Source organism: Coenobita brevimanus, chromosome 91 (assembly GCF_032717465.1).
Source record: "Coenobita brevimanus isolate Jiangsu-jjx chromosome 91, ASM3271746v2, whole genome shotgun sequence".
Taxonomy (NCBI): Eukaryota; Metazoa; Arthropoda; class Malacostraca; order Decapoda; family Coenobitidae; genus Coenobita; species Coenobita brevimanus.
In genome coordinates this window covers 17,577,910-17,603,682 of record NC_137044.1, presented here as the reverse complement: position 1 = coordinate 17,603,682, position 25,773 = coordinate 17,577,910, and the positions used below count along the sequence as shown (strand labels likewise).

The 25,773-nt window shown below is 42.8% G+C and overlaps 1 protein-coding gene across 1 annotated transcript in view; it reads left to right on the top strand.

The window, feature by feature from the left end:
- Positions 1–959: 959 nt before the first annotated feature.
- Positions 960–25,773, top strand: part of LOC145411869 (angiopoietin-related protein 7-like) — a 45,017-nt gene continuing 20,203 nt past the window's right edge. The window contains exons 1-4 of the mRNA XM_080281827.1: positions 960–1,211; positions 19,303–19,373; positions 22,501–22,592; positions 25,449–25,641. Coding sequence (XP_080137953.1) covers positions 1,001–1,211; positions 19,303–19,373; positions 22,501–22,592; positions 25,449–25,641 — 567 coding nt within the window. The 5' untranslated portion in view covers positions 960–1,000. The remainder of the gene's footprint in view (positions 1,212–19,302; positions 19,374–22,500; positions 22,593–25,448; positions 25,642–25,773) is intronic.

Genomic DNA, 25,773 nt, shown 5'->3' with positions numbered 1-25,773 from the left:
CAACTGGTCCAAAGAGAGGCGAGCTGAATGACTCCATTTTTAGACTGACACAGGTTTTCCAGTATACAGTATAGTATTTGTGTTTCCATTTCCATTTCCATTCCAGTTCGTGCATTCTTACAGGAGGAATTTGACGACAGACAGACAGTCAGACAGACGGCTGCCATTCCGGGTCTTCCAGCGTAGTACAGTACGGCGGGGGGGGGGGGGGTGAAGACGAACCTACGAAAATGATACTACTCCTCGGCTGACAGCGCTGTGATTAGGGAAAATATCCACCATGTCAAATTATCAATTTTACATTCCCTCCCATTCTCTCTCTCTCTCTCTCTCTCTCTCTCTCTCGCAAGGCCTACTCTATTTGCCCTACTCTTTCTCAGGCAAGGACTAACACCCCACTACGTATGAATGACTGAATTAGCACTCTGTCTGCTTGAAGGCTTGTGGGATTCACTCCTTATTTCATAGTTCCTGACGTAACCACAGCCACGTTCATCACAACTGCTTGGGGCATTTCACCGTCGCGGCAAGGCCAACGACCGGATTGCTTGTTGTTCACTACGATTAGAGCCGAAAATGAAAGCTATTCAATATGTATTTTTTTTCATATCCCTGAACGCGCTCAGGCTTGCACAAAATTCATATGTTTGTTGAGGTACTTATCAATACTGGACGTTGTGTGAGTGGTTATGCCTCTCCAATATACCATTCACCCCGACCCCCCCGCCTCTCCCTCCCTCTCCTCCTGACAGCCACTTGCCCTCAAGCAGGTTCTGATTTACAACAGTGCCACAGACGCACAACAGTCGCCTCCTTGATAAAGATGGTAGTGTTAGCAAGAGGAAGAAGGAGCGCGGGTGAGAGTATGTGTTGGTGTGAGCACTTCATTTCCTGCCTTGGTAAGGCAGACGCACGTACTGTACACTCAAACTTACCCACAGTTCTGAAGAAGGTGTAAAGGTTAAAAGAGGTATTGATAATATACCGCTAGAACAGCAACATGAAATTTATGGTGGTGACTGCGAAAGTGGTAATGTGGTGGGTGTGGGTGTGTGGTGGGGTGTGTGTGGCCGGCATGGTGGGGCCCAGGACGCCCGATGCTACTGACGAACAGGCCACGAGGGCCTTGTGCAGCGGGCTGGAGTCTAGCGAGGCACTCCTACAGGAACTCCGCACCATCACCGACCTCATAGTTAGGTCAAGTCAGGAAGGTATTTATTTTTTAACCTCTTCTCTGCCAGGATCAAACCACTCCAGTTCGAAAAGTGTACCCCTGGCTGAATAAAATCGTCTGGAGACAGCAAGAATATAACTAAATCTATGTCTATCTATTGCCAGACGCCTGAGTCTTGGAAAGGATGGTGGCCACTAACAAATCGCCTCCATGTCGCCCTGTTCCGCTCTATTTCATTGCCCTGCTCCCAGCTCACATCCCTCTCTCTCATATATCTCTCCACACCACCTCTCCATCTCATCCTCGGCTTCCCCCTCCCTCTTCCCCCCTCCACCTCACTGACATACACTCTCCTCGTCAGTCTCTCGCTCTCCATCCTCTCTACATGGCTAAACAATACTTCTTATTAATTGAGTTAACAGTTTTATATGCCGTGGGCGTTTCGAGTAACAGACGATTGTGTGTGTGTGTGTGTGTGTTTGTAGGGGTCAAGAGTGTAGCTGTACATCGGGTGGGATCGGGCTGTTATCACCAAAATAGACTGAGATGATATGTTGTGTTGTGAATCTGGGAACTGACAATATCACGTGGATATCCACCTCTTACTAATCAGTGATTGCGCCTCTCTGGTGACAGCCTATGCGTGCCAGTGTTTTATGGTATAATAGCAGGTTGGAATAATAATGCACTGTACTGCCACTTACATAATAAAACAATATCATATTAAAACAGTCGAATAAGTCTGATGTTATCCTTGCGGTGTGTCATAGCTGGCAGTTATGGTGAGTTGATGAATGCATTCCTTCGTTTCATTATCGGTTACGATAGTACCTGATATGCTCAACGACGCACTGACTTAATATCTTAGCATTCAGTTAATTATAATAAAATTGGAGTTAAGGGAGCACTGGAGTTTGAGATTTGAATAAGCTACTGGTAATGCAACAAATGTTTGGTTAAGAATTATATTACCTTATTGCAAAGACTATCTTAAAACACTGAGCACTCGTTTTCTCACACACACACACACACACACACACACACACACACACACACACACACACACACACACACACACTTGAAATAGATCCAGACGTATTTTTGGTGTTGGAAGCAACTGAACAAACGTCCGTGCACATAAAATATTCAGCTTTTATTGGATGTGTTTTTCTGTGTACGTCCGTCGTGTGTGGACACATCCTTACGGCAAAGATACTTGTATATGCGCTACTTAAGATTATGTTTCTTTATGACTGTACTTTTATAACTTAGTTTTATGTGATCCGTTCGACAGTGTGCAGGTATGAGATATATTCTGATTCTGTTAAGTGTGCTGTGGCTGTTTTATACTGGACTGTGGAATGTATCATTTTACATGCAGTGTTAGGTGTGATGTGTTAATGTTGGTCTGATGTACCAATGTACCACGGTGTTCTGTGGTATGCCAAGCTGTGCCATGGTTAAATATACTCCTGGTATTTGTGTGTCACATGCCATATAATAATATGCTTTGTTGCGGGTATGGTGTAGAATACTATATATGTTAAGTAGTGTTGTGTTTTCTATGTTATAGTGTACTACGCTATGTTGAGCCTTCGCGTCAAGGAATATTGGCCTTTGCCTTAATATACCTTGCTATAGCGTTTCCTCGTTTGCTTATGAACTTTCGTGTCACTTTTTCCTAAGCAATTTGTTTTTCCCATTACACGTATATTCTCTGGTACTGTACATTCATGATACAAACTATACAGATACTTAAAAGAAAAACACAAGAGGGCATTGACTGTAGGTGGAATACGAAAAAATAAACCAGCAAGGATGAAGTATTAGGAGGCCCGTTATGGCAGTGGGAGTGCGGGTCACTGACACCTCAGAGCCACTCTTGTGTCTACCACTTCTTCATTCCCCCAACTGCGTCTTGGCCCAGGTTACCGCACTCACACTCTTATGCCTTACTCTTAGATGATCAAAGTCGCCTGGCGTCAGCTGGAAATATAACCTCGCACTAGAGTTCTCCCTACAGTAAGAGGGTTATTAGTCGGAATATTACCACCCTTAGGCTACCATGACACACTCTCAACTGAATAAAGTTGTCTGACGTTATCTGGAATGGAATCTAAGAGATGTCCCGACCATGAAGGGGTTATTCCCTTCATAGCGACGACCGATTGCTACATTTTATGCTTGGTACCACCAGGTTACTTTATCATGCCCCCTACATTTCAAGAGATTTTAGAAGGGGAAAGACCTCTAACCCCTCCAGTTCTACAAGTCTCTCATAGGCAAAACAATATCGCTTTGTGGCAGCAAGAACTGTTAAAAAAGAAAAGTAGTGTAGTGCAGTGGTCGTCCTTCAGCAAAACAACGTGTGTATTATAATGCTTACCACCGGCACGCAGTTGTATTCCGGGGCAGTGAAGACTTTGGTCCTTGAGGTTTAGAAGTAGCTAGCATTAATCCATCCACTAGTATCACTTTGTAAACCAGTAAGCACTCAGGGAACGCATACCTCCGCACCAAAATTAAATAAATTCTTCCTTGCTCCATGGCTCACCCTTCCACAAAATTTCATTGAACTACACTGAGAGTCTTTGGAAATATCGTGTGGACAAACAAACATGGGTGGATACATAACCTCCTCCAGCTTCGTTGGCGGAGGTCATTGATTCTTGCTGCCGATGATTTGGTGATAGGTTATGTTATGGTGCTTTGGTGTGGCATGGTATTATGGTGTGTTACAGTGCTTTGATGTGGCATGGTATTATGGTGTGTTACAGTGCTTTGGTGTGGCATGGTGTTATGGTGTGTTACAGTGCTTTGGTGTGGCATGGTATTATGGTGTGTTACAGTGCTTTGGTGTGGCATGGTATTATGGTGTGTTACAGTGCTTTGGTGTGGCACGGTATTATGGTGTGTTACAGTGCTTTGGTGTGGCATGGTATTATGGTGTGTTACAGTGCTTTGGTGTGGCATGGTGTTATGGTGTTACAGTGCTTTGGTGCGGCATGGTATTATGGTGTGTTACAGTGCTTTGGTGTGGCATGGTATTATGGTGTGTTACAGTGCTTTGGTGTGGCATGGTATTATGGTGTGTTACAGTGCTTTGGTGTGGCATGGTATTATGGTGTGTTACAGTGCTTTGGTGTGGCATGGTATTATGGTGTGTTACAGTGCTTTGGTGTGGCATGGTGTTATGGTGTGTTACAGTGCTTTGGTGTGGCACGGTATTATGGTGTGTTACAGTGCTTTGGTGTGGCATGGTATTATGGTGTGTTACAATGCTTTGGTGTCGCATGGTATTATGGTGTGTTACAGTGCTTTGGTGTGGCATGGTATTTGTTAGTTATTATCACTGTAGGGGGTCTTAATTATTAACTAACATAAAGCGGAATAACAGCTCACCATTATATACAGTATGTGGAAATGGCATTTTGATCAGTACTCAATATAAATATTATAAGGCGTAATAAATATGCAGAGTACTTAGCTGTGGTGTCGATGGTATTAAGGGGCAGAATGATGAAGCTCAAGTCGATTACTGGAGGAGGTTTGAAACACGCATGTTTCCTGTCTGGTGGCAGCCTTCGAGCACCTCGTGTGCGAAGTAAATTAAGTTAAACATCATAAATGAATGTATAACTAAATATGTTTTTTCTCCACGACCATATTTATCTCTAGTAATAAATATCTTACACAAAATATATCGCAAGAATTTATTTACAAAGAAATGTGCTGTCGTGGGCGGGAAATTCAAATCCGAAATCCACGACATACTCCCCCGCCCAAACTATGTACAATATTTACAACTGTCCCGTCTCAATCAGGGTACGCCATAGTTGGGAGGAACCGAGAGCTGTCCGACGTGGTCCTTAAAGGGGCATCACATCGGTTATTTACGGGTATAGAGGAGTGTTGGGTAGCGCCGGTTTGCCTGTCATCTTCTTTCATTTCTAAATCAATTTCTAGTGGATACAGCTTAACCACCGGTCTAGTGGTCAAACCGGCGCTTGTCCTTTGCTGCACTACCCTACATTCTTGATCAGGAGTACGTAACAATTTGGTGACCCGACCTAGTCGTCAGAGAAGTCGAGGCCCATCGTCGTGTATTGGCACGACGTCCCCAACTTGAGGCGCTGCCTTCCCATTCTTGGATGTCAATTGACAATGTTGCTCCCTGAGCGATACTAGGTAGTCAGTGGTCCATCTCCTCCACAGATCTCGTGAGATCTTTGTCATGTATAGGAGACGTCTGTTTATTCCCGAGTTAGTCCACTAGGTGTCGTCCATGAGATCATCATCCCTGACTTCCTGTTTAGGGAACTGTCTAAGACGCCTTCCATTAATAAGTTGTGAAGGAGTAATAGGAAGCGGATCATCAAGGTCACCGTATGTATATCCAAGTGGACAGTCATTGACTGTGGCCTCGAGTTCCAATAGTACAGTATTCAACTCTTCACGGGTTACTAAAGCTTGACCCAATACCTTTCTCAAGCCAGCCTGCAGGATGCCTATCACTCTTTCCCAGATGGCACCGAACCATGGCGCCCTGGCTGGTATAAACCGCCACTCAGTTTATTTTTACCAATTCATTCTGTAACCTTGGATCGTTTTTAACTCCCTCAACACACTGGCTCCACTTATAAATGTTGTGGCATTATCGCTTATTATGAGTTCGGGGAAGCCTCTCCTGCTACAGAACCGACGGAAGGCATGAATGAAGGACTCACAGGAGAGGTTCGACACCGTTCCAATGTGTATTGCCCTAGTAACTGCACAGGCAAACAAGACCAGATATAATTTTCCTACGGTACCCTTCTTTAATGGGTAGAGCACCTGTGTAGTCTACTCTTGTTACTTGAAATGGATTCACTTCCTGAACCAAAAGTACGGTAACGGCAGAGCCTGTTCAGAACTATATGGGGCGCCTTGTAACCTTTCACAAGTTACACATTTTCTTAAAACCTTCCTTACAACTTGTCTGATCCTAGGAATCCAAAATTTTTGTCTTATGTAACTTACAACATAACTTACTCCACTATGGCTACACACCTTGTGGCAGTACTCAGAAAGGAAAGCCGCTAACCTATGTTTAATAGGTATTAGGATAGAGTACTTTGTTTCATCTTTAAGTCCGACAACTATAACCTACCTTTACAATGCAGTAGCCCATCTTCCATATAGAGGCCTAACTGCTTCACATTAGTTGGTGTGCCCTTTCCAGTGGACAAATAATGGTAATCCTCAGGGTATTCTTCCATTTGAGCTAACTTAATCATTACTGATTCTGCTGTCCTTAATTCCGGCACTGTCAAATAAGCCGTTATTGCCTCATGTGTTCTTTGTCTCCTATCTTTCAGTGTCTTGATAAATCTCAATACCCATGCCATCACATGCCTTGTCTTCAAATAAGAACCATATCGGTTCCAATTCAATATGGCAGGAAGGGTTACTGACGCTGGCAATGACAGGGTCTCTTCAAGGAGACACCCCGAAGTGGCGTCTTCAACTTCCTCAAAAGGACCATTTTCCGGCCATATATTTTGGTGAGGTAGCCATGTGGGCCCTCCCCACCAAAAGAGGAACCTATTAAGGACGCATGTGACGTCCCTCTGGAAATCATATCACTGGGGTTGTCCTTTGTAGACACATAACGAAATTCAGCATCAGGGACTAATGCCTTTATTTCATCAATTCTGTTCTGAACATATACAGGCAACAGTTTTTTACTAGACAACCAGTATAGGGTTATCTGGCTATCCGTCCAGAGGTATATGTTCTCTATGCTTAACTCATCGGCATAGGCCTCATAAATATACATGACGAGACGAGCTGCTAGCATGACAGCAGTCAGTTCTAATTTTGGTATAGTGAGGGGCTTAATGGGTGCTACTTTGGCCTTTGCCATAGCTAATCTACTACTTCCCTCACTGACTAAGTAGGCTGCTACACCATAAGCAGTGGTGCTTTTGTCACTAAATAGATGCAGCGTGACCTTTTTACTATCAGTGACTTGGTGGGGAAATACAATATTGGTACTGTTAATCATATCCTCATATATCCCCTGCCATTCAGCCTCCATATCTTCCGGTATGGGAACATCCCACCCACATTCAATACGCCATAGATCTTGTACAAATTTTCTTGCACGGATGGTCACCGGCAATAATACTCCCAGAGGGTCAAATACACCTGCAGTTATGCTCAACACCTCACGTTTTGTCACTATTGTGGGTCTACTTTCGTGTCCCTTCACCTGCAACATGTCCTTGTCAGTTAGCCAGTTAATGCCAAGTACCTTCACCTTGTCCTGAACTTCAGAAGCCAATCCCTTTAGGTGGAGTATCTTCTGCAATTTCACACTGTTTGTTACCCACTCTCTTAAGGACAAATTGGCATAGACAAGGATTGTGGAAATTATTAAGAATATATGCAGTAAATGGGAAGTTGTTGAATGCTGTGAAGAGTATGTATGATTGTGCAAAGGCTGCAGTGCGTGTGGATGGTGAACTGAGTGAATTTTTCTCTTTGAAGGTTGGATTGAAACAGGGATGTGTCATGTCTCCATGGTTGTTCAATCTGTACATGGATGGGGTAATAGAAGAGGTACAAGATAGGGCAGTGGATGTTGGAGTGGCCCTGGTGAGAGAGGGTAGTGTTTGGAAACTCCCTGAACTGTTGTTTGCAGATGATACTGTGTTGTTGAGTGAAGACGAAGGGGAGCAGCAGGGCTTGGTGGATGAGTTTGGGAGAGTGTGTAAGAAACGGAATCTAAAGGTGAACGCAGGGAAGAGTAAAGTGATGGTCTTTGAGAGAGGTGAAGTCAGTGAATGTACAGTGACAGGTTGGATGGTGAGGAAATAGAAAATGTGAGTACGTTTAAGTACTTGGGTAGTGTGATGAGTAAGGATGGAAGTTTGGAGGGTGAAGTGCTTGAAAGGGTACAACAAGGAAGAAAGCTTGCTGGTTCCTTGAAAGCAGTGATAAGTAACAGGGGAGTGAGCATGGAAGTGAAAAAGTTACCGCATGACAGTACTGTGATACCAACTCTAACGTATGGAAGTGAAGCTTGGACGTTGTTGGAAGGACACAAGTCAAGAGTGAGAGCAGTGGAAATGAGTTATTTAAGAGGAGCCTGTGGAGTCACATGGAGAGACAGGCTGGCAAATGAGGATATAAAGGAGCGTTGTGGTGTGGATGTGATGGGAAGCATTAGGAGGAACACATTGAGGTGGTTTGGTCATGTGGAGAGGATGGAGGGTGAGAGACTGACGAGGAGAGTGTATGTGAGTGAGGTGGAGGGGGGGAGAGGGAGGGGGAGGCCGAGGATGAGATGGAGGGATGAGGTGGAGAGGTATATGAGAGAAGGGGGTGTGAGTTGGGAGCAGGGCAGTGAAATGGCGGGTGACAGGGCGACGTGGAGGCGATTTGTTTGTGGCCACCCCGTACGGGATTGAGACGTCTGGCAATAGATAGACAGATAGATAGATAGAAAATACTCTCAGGGCATCCCAACACAACTGTTGTAAAGCATCCTCATCTTCTTCGGTTCCTTGCACTTTGTCAATATACAACCCTTTCCTTAATTTATCAATCAAGGCTTTATCCTCCTGAACCACTGATAAATGTATTTGTATGGTGGCATTCAAGAGGAATTGGGAACAAGTGGCTCCAAACAACACTGCCTTGAACCTATATATCAAGTAAGGGCTATTTAGATTTAAAGGTTCAACAGGCCAAAGAAATCTAGTGGCATCCCTATCCTTTTCAGATAACCCCACCATAAGAAATGCCTTCTCGATGTCACTCACCCAGGCAAAACGATGACACCGAAAGCGCAACAATATCTGTGTGAGGTCATTAACCAAAGATGGGCCTGCGTGTAAGCAGTCATTCAGACTATATGCCCTCTCATGCTCTCTACTGAACAATCAAACACTACTCTAATTGGTGTTGTTAAGCTATCTTTAGTGACACCATGATGAGCTAGATAGTGTACAGGATGGCCTACCAAACTCTTGTCCTCCACCTTTTCTATGAATGCTCTTTCTAGTTGATCCTGGATGACTTTACTGTTTGCAATAGTTGGGATCCTTTATGAATTTACGCTGCAAACCTCTTAATCTGCCCAAGGCTAACTTAAAATTAACTTAACAACGTTTTCTTTCCATGGTAATTCCACAACATATTGTCCCTGTTCTTTGGAATATTGCACCGTTTCATAGATGTTACCTAATACCTTCTGTCCCTTCTTATCGGTCTCACTGGGACTGATACCTATGTGATCTAAGTCCCAAAGAGCTGTCAGATCCTTGATTTCCGGAGTAATATTCCTGCCATCAATATTTGCTGATTCCATTATCGGATCTATTGCCAGTTTCAGAGCAGTTACCAACTCTACATGAGTACCTTCTTCTTCTGACCGATAAGTACCACTCAGTGTATACCCGTAAATTGTGGGTAACGAAATTATGCCTCCTTCTCTTATACAGTACAGCCAGCGTGTACAAAGTGATAAAAGTCCGCCCCAATCAGCAGTACGCCCATATCCCCATGTGACACTTGGATCAGCTAACTTGTAGCCCCGAGCCTTCAGATCCCGCACACTACGTTGCAGCCCCTTCCCTGGTTTTATAGTTGGGTAGTTCGTCTAAAACCACCGCCCTCAGCTTGCGCACTTTTCTACGATGGCGGTAAAACAACTCCACTACCTCATACTCATCACTACCCATAGAGCCAGTAAATCCTTGCAGTTGTAAACGTTCCTTTCTCATCTCGTTTACCTTCAAGTTCACTAAACTTGATCTTAGAACAAAGGTACGTTGTGAGCACTGATCAAATAAAGCCCTGACCTTGTTCTCCTGGCCCGTCTGAGTAACCAATGGAATCTGAATCGTTGGCAAAACCACTGCATTACGACTCGAAGCCACAGCCATTGTCACTGTTGGTTCTTGGGTTACTGTTTGTTCATAGGGTTCAGAACGAGAAGTCGGACACAAATAGTTGTAGTGTTTCGCTGGCAATGTCGGCATGGCCTTACTTCGGGATCTGTACAACCCTGACTACCATGATCTGCCGAAAAACACCCGACACACAGCTTCAATTGGTTTGCTCTATTTACTTTTGCCTTCTCTGTTTTATACTTTGCACACTTAGCCCAAAAATGTCCTGGTTTAAAACACAGTATACATCCATTCTTGTGCACAGGTTCAGCGTGTTTCACTTGTTTCACTGCATATGCTGCCGTAGCGGTTGCCCCCAAATGTTCCTAAGGTCAATTAAGTGGTGAAGCGCTCCGAATTATTAGTGCATTCAGTTTGGTAGCAGTATTACACACTTCCGTCTTTAGCACACGAACGTAATCATCCACATCCAACCATTTCTCTTTAAGTTCACGTTTGATCACTTCCGCAAGTGTACTACGGAGTTTATTACGCAACAAACCAGCACAAATTTCACTCAGTCACTCACATCGCACGTAGTGATTCTAACGCACACTCAAAGGATGCAGAAAAGTCTTTTAGTTCATTCACTCCGTGAGCTAGAGGAGGTAAACTACATAATTTTGCAATGTGAGGAGCCTTAATGTGATCTTCTTGACCACAGTTATTCTTTAAAACTATGACAGCTGATTCATAACTAGCTGCTAACTGAATCCACTAATAATTCGGAGCGCTTCACCACTTAGGCTAATTGACCCTTATGATATGTAAATTTCTGGAGGTCTGTCAGATCTGCTCGGGAGTGCACACTAGTCCAATAGCTCCCCCAAACCCAGCCACTAAATCGGATCACCATCAAATACTGCAGTTGTGTTATTGTTGGTAAGATTTACCTCCCATAGGAGGACCGGGCCAAGTAAGGGTCCGCCAGAGTAATTCTTGGTGGTTAAGTGGGCTCAAGTTGAGCTCAGGTGGTGGAGATAAATGACGGGAGGAACTGGCTTGATCCAGTTAGCCGGTAGTGCTGGAGAATTCGCGAAACGATGTAAATGATCGCGGCCACGTCTTCGGAGTGAGTGTGACAGGTGGTGAGGAGACATTTTTCATGAAGATGGTCAAAGTCAGACGGCGTGTGGAGATGGTAGAGGGCCTCAACGACGTCGGCAAAGTTCTCCTCTGAGTACCGGGACTGCTGATCAAGAATTTGGTCCATGGTGAAGGACTCGAGGTATTCGCGAGTCCGGGACTCAGAGGCGGGAGGATGGCGGTCACACGCTGCTGACGATCTGAAGGGGAAGAGGAGGAGGATGGAAGGATCGGATGGTCAGTCTCCATCTCTTCAGCAGAAAGTGGCTGTGATTTCTTTCCCTTCTTCTTTTTCTTAAGTGCTGGAGGGGGCGAGGGAGAAGCACGAGCCTCCTCGGTGGGCTGGAGGTCTTCCCCTGGTGCCACGTCAGGAGAAAAATCGGCAGCCTCGACGACAGCAGCAGGTGGTGGTGAAGGAGGGGTATGGTCACCTCGTCCTGATGGATGGAAGAGACGGAAGAGGCGGCCCTCCTCTCAGCTGCTGACGGCGGGCGGTGGTTGCTATCATCTGTGGTGTCCTTGGGCGGGGCAGAGGTGGTAGTGGAGGAGGAGGCAGTCGCTCTGTTTAAAGAAGCGTCAAGCTGCAGCCTTTGTTGCGGTGTTGTGCAGGGTTTGGGAGGCTGCAGCGTGTTGGAACGACGCTCCTGACGAAGGGCTGGCCGAGCATCACGAGCGAAGCTCTGAGGGATGATAAGGCACGGCAGCCCGTTCTTCTCAAAGATCTGAGGGAGTAGAACGAGCAGCGCCAGCTTATCATCGCCACAGAACGCCTTCGCCGTCGCAATGCACATAGCAACGATCGTGTCCACACCTCGACATCAGGGACCATCAGGCCGGCATCCTCAGGCCAAGGGGCGCCGCCGTGCATGGGTAGCGCCCTGCACGGCCGCACCTCCCGGCCCGGTGACTGCCTTAGCCTCGGAACCCATCGGTGTCTGGACGATGTGGAAAATGACCGTCTCGCCCTGGCCTAACGATAGCGAGGGGCGCCGTGAAGAGGGAGTAGCGATGCTGGAACGGTGCACGAATACATCGGCACTAGTATCCTGGCGCCGGATGAACCCGTACCCCGCCCTCACGCTGTACCACTTTACAGTGCCTTTGATGGTCTGTTCGCCTTCATGCCCGATATTGCCAGTGTTAGCCCCCCTCGACCGGTCGTAGGCTGTTGCAGTAGAGGAAGAGCCCATGGTGGAGAGAGAAGTTCTTGCCGCCACCGCTGCTGGACACGAACTGTATAGGCAGTTTCAGAGAAGGCAATTTAATTCCCGTTGCTTTCAGACTCTCTGCTTTCTTTTGCACCATGGAGTCCTTGGCGGGTACCGGTAATTCTAGAGCACTTTCTAATACGATCAAGCGTCTGTTGACCTTATTAACATACTCCATGTCACTGACCACTTCTTCTTCCAGGTCTTCATCAGGATATAATTCATATAATTCCTGATTGTAAGACTCGATCTCAGCGAGGATCGAACCGTCACTGTCATACGTTTGATGTCATGAACGGTTGCCGCATGTTCTATAAATTCTGTCAAGCTGGTGGTCAGTTTAGTGATAGCTCCCTTTTTGGCTGCTCTAAGCCTCCTTAAAGATTTTATTTTATGCATTTTTAACGATAAACCAATTAAGTGAAAGGTGACAGCAAATGCAGAATTTTAAATGTAGCCTTTCCTGGGCAAAATCCAAATAAAATAAAACGAAATAAAACTAGGCCGAAATTCTAAATTAAAAATATTGACAAAATTTTGTCAAGCTCCCGTGAGGGTAGTATGCTGGTCAATCCTGGAGATCCTTAAACCCCCTCACGAGCAGCTTGTTGCCCAAGAAAGCAACACACACTATTCAAAAGGCCATCCAACACCCGTAATAACCCCCTATTATTTATCACAAGATATAATCCTGGTCACGGCACCAATTTATGTTAGTTATTATCACTGTAGGGGGTCTTAATTATTAACTAACATAAAGTGGAATAACAGCTCACCATTATATACAGTATGTGGAAATGACGTTTTGATCATTACTCAGTATAAATATTATAAGGCCTAATAAATATGCAGAGTACTTAGCTGTGGTGTTGATGGTATTAAGTGGCAGAATGATGAAGCTGACTGCTGTAAAAGGTTCGAGGCACGTGTATGTATTACCTCGTGGCGAGGAGAGAACTGATACAGAGCTACCAGCGCCAGAGAAAATATCTTTCAAGAATTGTATCAAATTTCTTTCAAGATTAATAAAAACATTTCAAGATAATGCAGACCACAGCAACAACCATTACTATACATGCAATTTTTATTATTTCAAGCTCACAGACTCCCAGTACATACAATGTCAAAATGCATTAAAAAAAAAAAAAAAAACTGCTGCTGCAGTTTGCAGTATAAAAGAAAACGTTCATTCATTCATTCATTGCCAGACGCCATGTATCCCAAACGGGGTGGCCAAGGGCTTAGAGTTAATTGTTTTACAGGGAGGAGCACTAATCCTCCACCAACCCCACTTGACACGTAGGGAGGAAAAAAAAAAAGAAAATGTAATTCTTCAATAAGGGACAAGCAAAACATACTCGTGTTACTCCACTCATAATAGTAGAGAAGGGTTGAAAATTATTATACTCTTACTGTAGGCTAATTAACTCTGAAAGCAATGAAGCTTAGATATATGGTAATAACATCAGAAGCAGGCAAGTATAATTAATATTATAATTACAATAGTCACATACAGACCTACACTTTGAAGGTAAATTAAGCTTTGGGTATAACTTTAGAAGTAACCAACATTACCAATTTTCATTATATTACATCCCTGAACTATTTTAACTAAGACTTGCCTTTTAAGCCTAGTTTGAGTTGGGGGAGCAAATTTTGTAGGGGTAGTCATATAGTGGCTTAGGTTAGGCTATCGCTCAGTAGCGGATGAGTGTCGCGCCATATTGGCTGGTGCAGGTGTGTGCACTTGGTCTATGTCAGGCCCTAGGTTAGGTTAGGTTAAGTTAGTTTGGGTTAGTTTAATGCAAAATGGTGTGTTTTTAATTAATTTTGATCTTGATTTTGGGGGATAAACCCTCTTTTGGAAATCTCAAAATTCCAAAAGGGGGATTTTCCCCAAAAAATGAAGGTCAAAACTAATTAAAACAGTATTTTGCATTAGAAAACATAAAATATTAAAAGAAAACGTTGGTTACTTCTAAAAATTTACCAAGCTTTGATTTAAAGTGCTTCTCTTTCACTTTCCGAATCTCACAAGACAGTTACTGTAGATGCCTGCTTTGAAAGGTATTATTTGTACCTCCTATAGCACCGTACTTGTTTGACGTTCTCAATTATGCATTTCGGTGGTTGCCAAGAATAGCATTCTGCGTTCTGACGCGAAATAGCCTGCTCAGCACGCAGTCTGCTTGCTACACTCCGATTTTTGAGGCTGCTTGCGTGTTTTGTCTTCACCAAATACAGTTGAGATCAGAGAAAAAATATTCTCTCAACACACGCTAAAGAGTGTGGCAGTACAAGCAGGCTATACATGAAATGAGAGAGAAAACTATACTTGGGCCGGCCACTGCCATCCTTTATCTTTCTCAGATTATGCCAAAATGGGGGTGGGGGAGAGAAAATATGGCTGACAAATGCAAACACAAGTAGGTCTTTATTAACTGGCCTAAAACATGCCTTAAGGTTAACAGTCACTCTACTTACCCATAACTACGTGATTTTCAGTACCTTAGGATTATTATGAACATATATAGAAAGGTATAAAATTACATTATACATGACGAGAAACAGAATAATTAACTCACGTGCGCATTTTCGCCAACAGTCGCTCGTCAGTCATTCAGCTGATCGGTCCTCATGCAGTGATGCAAGGGCTAGCAGGATTTTCCGCTACATTGTATATGTAGCAATTACAGACTTTCGTACATCACCAAGCACGGTACAACCCACAGAGTTATACATAAACTCTGTGGTACAACCCACAGAGTTATACATATAGAGCGCGCGTCCCTGTGTTGTGGTATGGGCGATAAGTGAAGCCAGCGGGCCCGGGGCGGCGGCCATCTTAGGATGCCCACTCTACCGAGTCCCGACCTTCTCGTACAGCTCATCATAATTCACAAATACTAACCTTTCCCGAGTGTTTTTTTGCATTATATCCTGATGTAAATAGATAGAGCAGTTATCAATATAATTACTTTAGCTATTTTAAGCCTTTTCTCCATTACTATTGCGCTCTGAATGAAGTGAGAAGAAAAGTTATTCCCGGTCCCCTTACCTTGTCTCTACGCACCATTTTACTTTGGATACACAAAAATCAACGATTAGAAGCGAACATATACCAATTTATTAATAGCATTACAGTAATTGAGTGGATGGTGAGTTCCCTCACTTACTGGTTCTTAAATAATACTAACTTAGTTAGTGTTTTCCTAACATAACAGCCTCTTACTTTAGCAGTGGTTGCTTTTGCAAGATGATGCAAACGTATCTTGCAATATGCAAGCACCACTGCTTTAATAAGAGAAAAAATGTGATTATTATCAGGTGAACATTCAAACATATGGGAATCATGTGTTTTAAATGCAGTGCTACCAGTCTCTTTCAATACAGAATATGCAACTAGAGAGGAAATTCTGGGAATGTTACGTAGCTTTTTGTCTTGACTTTTCAACATTTTCTGAAATATTTTCTCTGTTGATCTGCAGACAGACACAGCACTCATAGAGGGCTTTATCAAGCCGCCTTTGTCCTTAACCAGTATCAATGCACAACTTTTATCATTGTTCTTAATTTCTGTTGCTGTAAGTGCAGACAAGCAGTCTGGACATGAAATATTTCTCTTTACCATTTTAACTGCATATCCGGCAATGTAACCTACTGCAGCTTCCTTATAATCTGACACATCTGTAAAGTTTGGACAGTCTACATAATCATGATCTTCTTGGGCAGGACTGCGAGGAATGATATCATATCTTCTTGCCATCATAATATCTTCAGTTTTATCCTCTAAAGCTTTCTTCATGACACTGCTAGATGTTGCAGATGTGAGCACTTCAGTGAGGTCTTGTGCAGAGACATTCCCGTTTGACGTTTTTATTTCATGCCTCAGAAGGAGTCTCTTGTATGCTGCCATGAGGTTTAACGCAGAAGGGTTATTTCGAAAGCCACCAGATGCTCGAATTGCACAGAAAGAGTTCTAAGTGATCCTGTGACAGCTTATAAGTTAGAAAGTACTGGAGTGGCTTATTTACACCTACAAACTGTTTATAAAGTGCCTGAGCACTGTTAATGGCAGCCAAAAAACCAATGAAAGGTGTCTTTCTAGAAGTTTTGTACATGAGGATGTCATCAGAATTAGTGATAGTCATTAGATAAGCAAATGCTTGATCTAAGAATGACATTGAAACTACTTCTGTCTCAGGTTGAAGTGCTGCTTTCATTCATCTAGCAAATTTGTTTCTCGAGTTCAGTACATCAAAAAGTTTATCAGCCATTTGCAGAAATTTAACTGTACCCTGACAATCCTTAAAACTGTGGGAGATGTAATGAATCCCGACAGAAGATTAATGCATCAGCTACACTAGAACTCAGTGTTTGCGCAGCAAGTTTTACTTTCATCTTTTGAGTGTGCCATGAAAGATGGATATCCCTGAGTTTATTTCCTAAATGAAGGCCCTCCTCTTCTTGAAGTTGATGCAGTGCTTGAATATATTTCCATTCTATTTTATTTCCTGATCACAGAGAAGCGAGAACATCTTACCTGTTTTGAATTTAGCGTGAGACTGGGCATCCCAATATGGCCGCTGAGCCACTTCCGGTTGCGTCACTTTCAAACCAGGGTGGCGCACTCTATATGTATAACTCTGTGGTACAACCCCACCTCACCTTAGTTATAATTATGTCGGAATATTGAAGAAAAAAAAAAAAGTCCACAAGCTGAATTTGTAAGGTATGAACCAATCCCCACAGTAATAAGGATGTTACGATGTTGGTGCAGGCTGCTACGCTGGCAATCTGGCACTGTGAAAATCTACTTTCATACCCACTGTCTAACAAAGCTGGTCACGTTAAGCTCTTAATTGTACCGTACGTGGTACGAAGAGTACCCCCCTCCTCTCTCTCTCTCTCTCTCTCTCTCTCTCTCTTACAGGGCGTAAATTATATTAATTTCAAGATTCGAGAGATTTGCACATCTTTATTTCAAGCTTTCAAGCTAAAGGCAAATATTTCAAGATCTTGAAAGAAACTTCAAGCGCTGGTAGCCATGGAACTGCTTCGAGCTCGAGCACCTCGTGCGCGAATTAAATTAAACATCATAAATGAATGTATAACTAAATGAATTTTTCTCCATGGCCATATTTATCTCTAGTAATAAATAATATCTAACCCAAAATATATCACAAGAATTTATTTACAACAAAAAAAATGTGCTGCCGTGGGCAGGAAATTCAAACCCGAAATCCACGACAGTATTGTGGTGCTTTACAGTGCTTTGGTGTGGCATGGTATTATGGTGTGTTACAGTGTTTTGATGTGGCATGGTATTATGGTGTGTTACAGTGCTTTGGTGTGGCATGGTATTATGGTGTGTTACAGTGCTTTGGTGTGGCATGGTATTATGGTGTGTTACAGTGCTTTGGTGTGGCATGGTATTATGGTGTGTTACAGTGCTTTGGTGTGGCATGGTATTATGGTGCGTTAATGTCACAGCGTGTTATGCTTACAGAACACTTCTACTGGTGCTGGCGTAAAAAAGCCGTGTTCCTGATCTTCCAGACCGAATGAACAGAGAAAAAAAAAAAGTTAACAGTAATGATGATGATGATGATGATGATGATGATGATGAGGAGGAGGAGGAGGAAGAGAATGTTGACGGTGATGATGTGGTTGGCAGTCCTTAATTAACTACTTCATTACAATTGGATATCTTTCTTACTTATTCGTACTGTCCCCAATTGATTTTATTCCGATCAGGAGAGATTCCTTCTGTCTAATAGCCTTCCTTGGTTTAATAACATCGTCTGACGGGAACTTGATCCAAATATTTCCTCGGGTGGAATGAGTTAGGGAATGTTTTAGTGTGCTGCTGTTTTTCTTATCGTCTTAAGGTGTGGTATTGTATTTCGTGTTGTATGGTGTCTAGGTGCTTTGCTGTTATGGTGTGTTAGAGTGATTTGGCGTGAGATGGTACTGTATGAAGGTGTGCTGTAGTGTTTTGCCGTGAGATGGTACTGTATCATGGTGTGTTACAGTGTTCTGGCGTGAGATGATACTGGTTCATGGTGTGTTATGGTGCTTTGGTGTGATATGGTGTTATGGTGAATTATGGTATTTTGGTGTGGTTGGCTGCTATGGTGTGTTACAGTGTTTTGGTGTGGCTGGTGTTATGGTGTGTTTTAATGGTATGGCGACTAGGGTGTGATATGGTGTTTTGGTGTGTTATGGTCTGCTATAGTGATATGGTGATGTGTGGTATTAAGATATTATAGTGTTATGCTACACTGAGGAATGGTACACCGTAATGGTGTGGTATGGTGTTATGCTGTGTATGATGTATGGTGTTATAGTGTTATAACGTATTATGGCGTGGTAGTGTGCTGTATTGGTGTGGAATAGTGTTAAGGTGAACACTGCTGAGATACTAATGTGTTACAGTGCCTTATGCAGCTTCGTGCCATGGTGGGTTATGATGCTATGGTGCGGTATGATGTGTTAATGTGTTACAGTGCCTTATGCAGCTTCGTGCCATGGTGGGTTATGATGCTATGGTGCGGTATAGTGTGTTAATGTGTTACAGTGCCTTATGCAGCTTCGTGCCATGGTGTGTTATGATGCTATGGTGTGGTATAGTGTGTTAATGTGTTACAGTGCCTTATGCAGCTTCGTGCCATGGTGTGTTATGATGCTATGGTGTGGTATAGTGTGTTAATGTGTTACAGTGCCTTATGCAGCTTCGTGCCATGGTGGGTTATGATGCTATGGTGCGGTATGGTGTGTTAATGTGTTACAGTGTATTATGCAGAATCGTGCCATGGTGGGTTATGATGCTATGGTGCGGTATGGTGTGTGTTACTGTGCTATAGCTTTATAAATGGCTTCTTTCTCCTCCCAGTGCCTCCTCCCCCGTCCCCACCCCCGCCACTGGTGCAGGACTGTTCCACCCTCAGGCAGGCGGGAGTCACGGTACGTCCTCACAACACCACTGTCCCCACCACACCATTGTCCACCATACCACTCTACCACACCACTCTCCATCACACACCACCTCTTGACAACATACTTAACCACACCACGAAAATCACCAACACAGTCACAGTCACAAACCCTCCACTCGACCTGTCTATCTTAACCACACAACTTTCTCTCGCCACACTTCATTATGATATGACCAGAATTTTAAATCATTTATCATACTTCGCTACATTTTCGCTGCATGTCCTCAGCATAATGACAACAGCACCACACTATCACACTCAACACCGCCACAAGCACCACTCTAATTTGCAGTCACCATACCCATCACATCACCACACTTACCGGAACACCAAAGCTCCCCAAGGCAGTCAGGATATTGATAGGACGCCCTGCGAACTGCATTAGGTCATTTAGGAGATTAAATACTTAAGCTTGTTCATCACGTATATATATATATATATATATATATATATATATATATATATATATATATATATATATATATATATATATATATATATATATATATATATATATATATATATATATATATATATATATGGTGTAGGTGGGGACGCTCACCACCCATTCGCTTGATGTAGTGCTGCTTTGGGAGTCTGTCCTTTCCTCTCTTCCTTCCTTCCTCCTCTGTCGTTCTTTCTTTCATTTTTTCCTCTTCCTTCTGCCTACAGGTGACTCTACACTCCCTCTTCTGTCTTTCTTCCTTCATTCTTTCCTCTTCTCTCTGCCTATGGGTGACTCTACACTGAGTGACAAGCTGTACACCAGGGAACCATCTACTGTGCTGTATGGTAATCATCTAACCAAATTATGGCGCCTGGTGGGTTAGTGGGTAATTAAGGCGCCCCAGTCGGATTGAGGCTGTGTAAGTTTACATCCAGTGGGCGGTTGGGGTTTATTGCCAACGTAATGCCACTCAGGGATGAGTGAGGCTGGTCACTCATCTTGCATGTCAGGACCAACTTGCCTAGCCCTGGGCTCTAAATACAGCCCACCTGGGGGGTGGGCTGTATTTACGATGGAAGAATTGAGGGGTAGGATGGGACTGGAGTGTGTTGGTGTTGTGATGAAAAGAGGTAAATTGAGATGGTTTGGGCATGTTGAGAGGAAGGGGGATAATAATTGGGTGCAGCAAGTGAGAAATGTTAATGCTGGGGGTAAGGTAGTGAAAGGTAGACCGAAAAAGACCTGGAATGAGGTCATTGAGTGTGACCTCAGGGTTTAGGGACCAAATAGGGAAGCTGTCAGAGATCAAGCCGCATGGAGAGCCGCCATTAGATGACCAAGGCCAACGCATGCAAACGTGTTGGAGCCTTCATAAACGAAAACGATGTTTATATAGGAATGAGTGGGACAGAAAAACAGGAAAGAACTTGAAATCATTATTCCTCTTACGTTTCGGACTAAACAGAGTCGGTCCGTAGAGCGACAGTCTGTCGGACAATATATCTATATCTATATCTACAAGTATATCTATCTATCTCTCTCTCTCTCTCTCTCTCTCTCTCTCTATATATATATATATCTATCTATATATATATATATATATATATATATATATATATATATATATATTTATATATATATATACAGTATAGCCAGGGTAAGAAACTTTGGGAGTGTTCTTCCGGCCACGTACTGCTTTGGCAGACACAAGGGGTGCTGTGGTTGAACCAGTGTCGCATACTATAAAGTATGCTTGCACCCACTCGGCTTGTGCGAGCCGATTACACTTGGTTCACGTACTACACACACATCCAAAGCCACTCCAACACTACAATTACACTTACAAGCACTTCTCACCCTACATACAATCTCTACCAGACAGCCTAAGACACGTGGTAGAGGTACATAGGCTGTATCGTCCCCAGTTCGGTCAGGATTGGCTGGTCCTGCAGTGGACACTCAATTAGACAGAATTTTGGTAGTATCACTCTCTCTCTCTAGATAGATAGATAGATAGATAGACAGACAGATAGATAAATATAGATATATAGTCTTAAGAGTTAAGGAAGAGGTAAATAACACAGATATGCTTAGTCAGGGATTGCCAAGCTTGCTGTGGTTATAACGTAGGGAATTCGGATGACAAGTTCAGCAGCAGGAAACCATATGATGTTGTTGGAAATGAGTATGGAGAAAGTAGGATGATACAGAGGGGTGTGCTATCAAAAGCTACAGGCACCTGAGTCTTAGAAATAGTTGGTGAAGGTTAGTAGAAAGGTGATGTTCCACGGAGGAAATCAGAGGAAAGGCTACGAACACTGTAAATAATTTTAGAAAGTAAATCCAGGACATCTTGAGAGGTAGTCACTGGGAAAGGTGCCGATATCGAGGACATATCCGGTCCTTTCTCGTGGTGAATCCGAGGCAAGTCATTCGATTTAATTTCTTTTTTCTTTTAATCTGAACCGGCTTTGTGGCGAAGAAATTGCACATAGAGGGAATTGTTATGAAATCATGCTGGTTTACTGTTATTATTGATGAATATTTAAAAAGATAAGCAAAAGACGACAACAAGGAGCTGGGGTTCTGATGGCTGGTGAAAGGGGAACCTTAGCTCTCCCTGTCATCAGCTTTCCAGGCTCACTGGGAGTGCTGCCCTGTTATAGGTGCATATCTAGGCAAACTTAGGGCAGTAAAACTTAGGGAGCAGTTGATAGCAAAGGGTTTTCAGTGCAAATTTGAAGAAGTCTAGGCAAGCAAATACGTTATGAAGGGGAGAGGGTTTTAAGTGCATATATGAGTAAACATAGGGAACGCTAAAGAGCTGAGGGTTTTTAATGTATATTCGAGTAAATATAGGTATGTAAATATCTAGAGGTGTAGGATGTTAAAAGATCTGAGTGTATATCTGAGTAAATATATGGAACTGTATACATGTGGAGGCTTTAAATGCATACCTGAAGAAAAATATAAGAAACTGTAAAGAGCTGACGGCTTTAAGTGCATATCCCTGTAAATATAAGGAACTGTAGAGTTGATGGTCATAATAAGTGCATAACGGATGCATAATATACACTAATGTAGGAGTACTTACATACCGTAGGGTGAAAATATTTGCGAGTAAACCAGTGTTGTGTGCTTGTGGCAGGGAAGTGGGCTGTACAGGATGTTCCCCTTCGTCTTCCCCCTCTACTGCGACATGACCACTCAGGGCGGCGGATGGACAGTCATTCAGCGCAGGTCAGCACTTCTTACACATGGTATTGTACTTCTCTGGCAATACTGGTGCAGGGCACAGATTCACAAACAAACTTAGTCATTTCCATCTCATAACAACGATTTGTATTTTGCAAGAAGAAGGAAGTCCGAGTGTACAGAACCTTTACGTTTCACTTACATACCTCCCTCAAACACAAACCTAAGTTACGAAAGGGAAATGATCATAAGTTTTGGTCGTGACTCTGGCCCTAAGTTAGTACTAAGACCGTTTCCCTATTTGCACTTTATGCGTCACTAATACTTATAAGGACATATGACTCACTTTAGACCGTAGAAAATCGTCTGATATTTGCTGCAGGTCAAGAGAGAGTGAATGGGGTCAGTATTAACTCTCACAAGCCCATATGGCTGACCCTCATCCGAAATAAATAATCGTTTTACGTTATCTGGAATTAAATCAAAATAGAGTACCTATATTTTGCAAGAGTTAAAGTCCTAACACCACTTTTCACGCTTAAACACATCATTGTTGGCATTCCAATATTCTTTAAGGCACTGAGCGCAGCTCAGTGCTGACACCATTTCTCTGACATAAGTTCCTAATTCTTTGCACTTTACTCTTATTTTATACAATTAGCTTGTGCTCATGTCGGTGCTTTTAATATTCATGGTCAGAACTACTCGATTTTTTTTACAGCTAACACCTGATGAATTTAATCAGTTGAGAGTGAAATATATTAGCCTGAGAAAATTAATATTTGTACCATTAACTCTCCCTTGTTCGTAACAACTGCAGCACTATGTATCAGCAAACGCCAGACTTCACCTAACTAAAAGTGATTCATGGAAGCCAGAGAAATTGATATTCTTGGCCGAAATTCACAAACAGACCCATGACCAAATCCCTCTCGTAACTCAGAGTATCGTTTGCAGGAAGAACAAGAGCCGTGAGAAGTTTCCGTAATCTCCTTTCCTTGTGCTTCATGAAAACACAAAAAGTTGTTCATAAACTTTCCCTCTTGACTAAAGAACACCTAAACCCTTTTTACTCAAACTTGGCCTAAAATTGCCATATCTCCATCTTGGACACAGAGATGTAACAATGATTTAGCACTAGAATATGATGCTAGCAACGCAAAGAGCCATGGGGAGGCTGTAAATCTATAGCCTTATCATATTCTGCCACTGAGATACGCAAATAAACTGCAAAAGAACAAGAATATGGGTCAAGTTAAGGTGGAAGGACTATAGACATGGAAGGATTTTATTCCCTATGTCCTTCCTGCAAAGGCTAAAAATAGATACGAAAGGAATTTGGTCGTAAGTTCGTATGTTCTCCTAGGTCCTCGTCTTTGTGCATCTCCCCACGGTTCTTGTGTTTATACTGTAGACGATATGCTTTGATAAACCAGTTACAGTCAGTTCTTGTAACATGTCCAGGATGTGTTTTAGAATATCACATCTTTTTCCGTACATCTATATTGAGGTCATTGACAAATAAGCGTTAGAGGTATGCATGATATTTTAAGTGGCAATATTTCTGGGGAATTTGCTGGGGAATTATATGCCTTTTATTCGCTTACTTTTGCCACCTTCTGTTTATTTTAGAAGAGGCCTTTAGTCATGAAGGGATCAGTGAAAGTTCTATCCAACTCCCTAGTTCATAAAGTCTCCCTTAAACTGAACAAAACCATCTACAGGCGGCAAAAATGGATTAAAAGTTGAAAAAGCCACTCGTATGTTCTGTCACTTCCATATCATTTAGAGGGCTTTACAGATGTGTGGTGTGTGGCCCAGTCCACTGGGTATGCTGTTGATATTTCTTCTGCCTCTGCGCTTTATTCTTCTTCTTTTTCTAGATCCCACAGTGCCTCTTTAAGTGGAAATCTTAGCATAACCCGTTCAGTCCCGTGTCAAGTTTGTGTTTATTCTTGCTTCCTCCAGATGATGTTTACCCCTACGAGTGAACGAGGTTAATGAAAGCTTTGTCTAACCCCTCATATTAGAAGTCTCTGCTACGCTGGATGAAAATCTGTAGAAAAGAAAAAATATGTTATGGAAGTGAAGGGTTGAGATGATTCTGACGATGACGATTTGCCCCCCCCCCCACACAAGAAAAAAATTGTAATTGTTGACTTAATGACCCTCGCGCAATCAAGAGGCATTGTTAACTCTATCTATCTAGCGGATTCGTTTTATTTTATTCTTGCTGTCTCCAGGCCATTGTATTCACCTTAGAGGAGACTTTTCTATCTGGAGGGGATACAGCCTCCATGAATGCCCTCAGTACAGGAGATAAACTGAATATAACAAGAATTAAAAAAAGAGCAATGCCTCCTCTGGTTGAACTGGAGAGGCTACTTACATACTTCATTAATCCCTTCAGTATAAGACAGCTTTACAAATACAGTCGTCTTACGATGCCAAAAAGATACTATTTAAACATCTGACTGAATGGGTTAAGATGATGATGATGATGATGACTATTATTATTATTATTATTATTATTATTATTATTATTATTATTATTATTATTATCATTATCGTTATTATTATTTTTATTATTATTACTGTTATTATTACTGCTATTATCATTACTATTATTTGTGTTTCCCCACTGGCCTCCCTTTCAAAAAAACTTGTCAAAAACTATCTTAATGACCCTCGTTCAGTCGGTGGGCATTAAGCTAAGGCCACTTACTCTCCTCAAAAATGCCACAGGAGACTTGACCAACTGGAGGATTTATACACGACACTCAATTAGCTGTTCAGTAAATGAGATCTTCCCTGACTTGAAAAAAGTCGTCTAGACATAGCTAGAATGAAATTCAAAAAGGAAAAAATATCTACGTACTAAGTGTTGTATTTATTGTCAAGGCTGCCACAGGAGACACCGCTGAATTTCGCTCGAGGTTGGCGCGATTACCGTGAAGGATTCGGCAGGGTGGATGGCGAGATGTGGCTGGGACTGGAGGCACTGTACCAACTGACACACTCCGGCCACCACACGTACCAGCTCAGGGTGGATATGGTAGACTACCAACAGGGACCCAAATACGCTCTATACCAGGTAAAAACACTCGCACTTGAGGCTGAATAGAGATTGTTTGAGGGCAGCAAAACTAAACTAAATTAGAGTAACAAAATTTGCGAGCAAACGAGTGACATGTTGCGAAATTTGCCATTACTGAGTGCTGTAGGC